At 74.9% G+C, this 422-nt stretch overlaps 1 protein-coding gene across 1 annotated transcript in view; it reads left to right on the forward strand.

Moving 5' to 3' along the window:
- The window catches only part of JARID2 (jumonji, AT rich interactive domain 2), a 231,696-nt gene that overhangs the window by 210,371 nt on the left and 20,903 nt on the right, over positions 1–422 (forward strand). The window contains exon 8 of the mRNA XM_010848827.1: positions 1–421. This exon is cut by the window's left edge and continues 25 nt beyond it. Coding sequence (XP_010847129.1) covers positions 1–421 — 421 coding nt within the window. The remainder of the gene's footprint in view (position 422) is intronic.

The following is a 422-nucleotide window of genomic DNA, read 5'->3' on the forward strand; positions in this document are numbered from 1 at the left end:
CTAAGGAGGTAGGGGGGCGGCAGCTGCGGGAGGGGCTCCGGAACTCCAAGCGGAGGCTGGAGGAGGTGCCCCCGGCCGACAAGCCGCAGTCGCCCCCCAAGAAGATGAAGGGGGCTGCGGGCAGCGCCGCCGAGGGCCCCGGCAGGAAGGCAGCCCCGGGCCCCGCCGAGAAGGCGCCGCTCGGGGCCCCTGGGAAGAAGGAGGCGCCCGAGCGGAACCTGGAGAGGAACCGGCCCAAGCGGGCGGCAGCCGGCAAGGGCCCGCCGGGCAGACAAGCACACGGCAAGCCGGACGGCGGCGCCCCCTGTGAAAATCGTTCTACCTCGCAATCGGAGCCCCTGCCTCGGCCGCACGAGGGGGCGGCCAAGGCCGAGAAGGGGGCCGGCAGGGCCGGGTGGGCGGCCATGGACGAGATCCCCGTG

This window comes from Bison bison, unplaced genomic scaffold, assembly GCF_000754665.1.
Source record: "Bison bison bison isolate TAMUID 2011002044 unplaced genomic scaffold, Bison_UMD1.0 scf7180017864274, whole genome shotgun sequence".
NCBI lineage: Eukaryota > Metazoa > Chordata > Mammalia > Artiodactyla > Bovidae > Bison > Bison bison.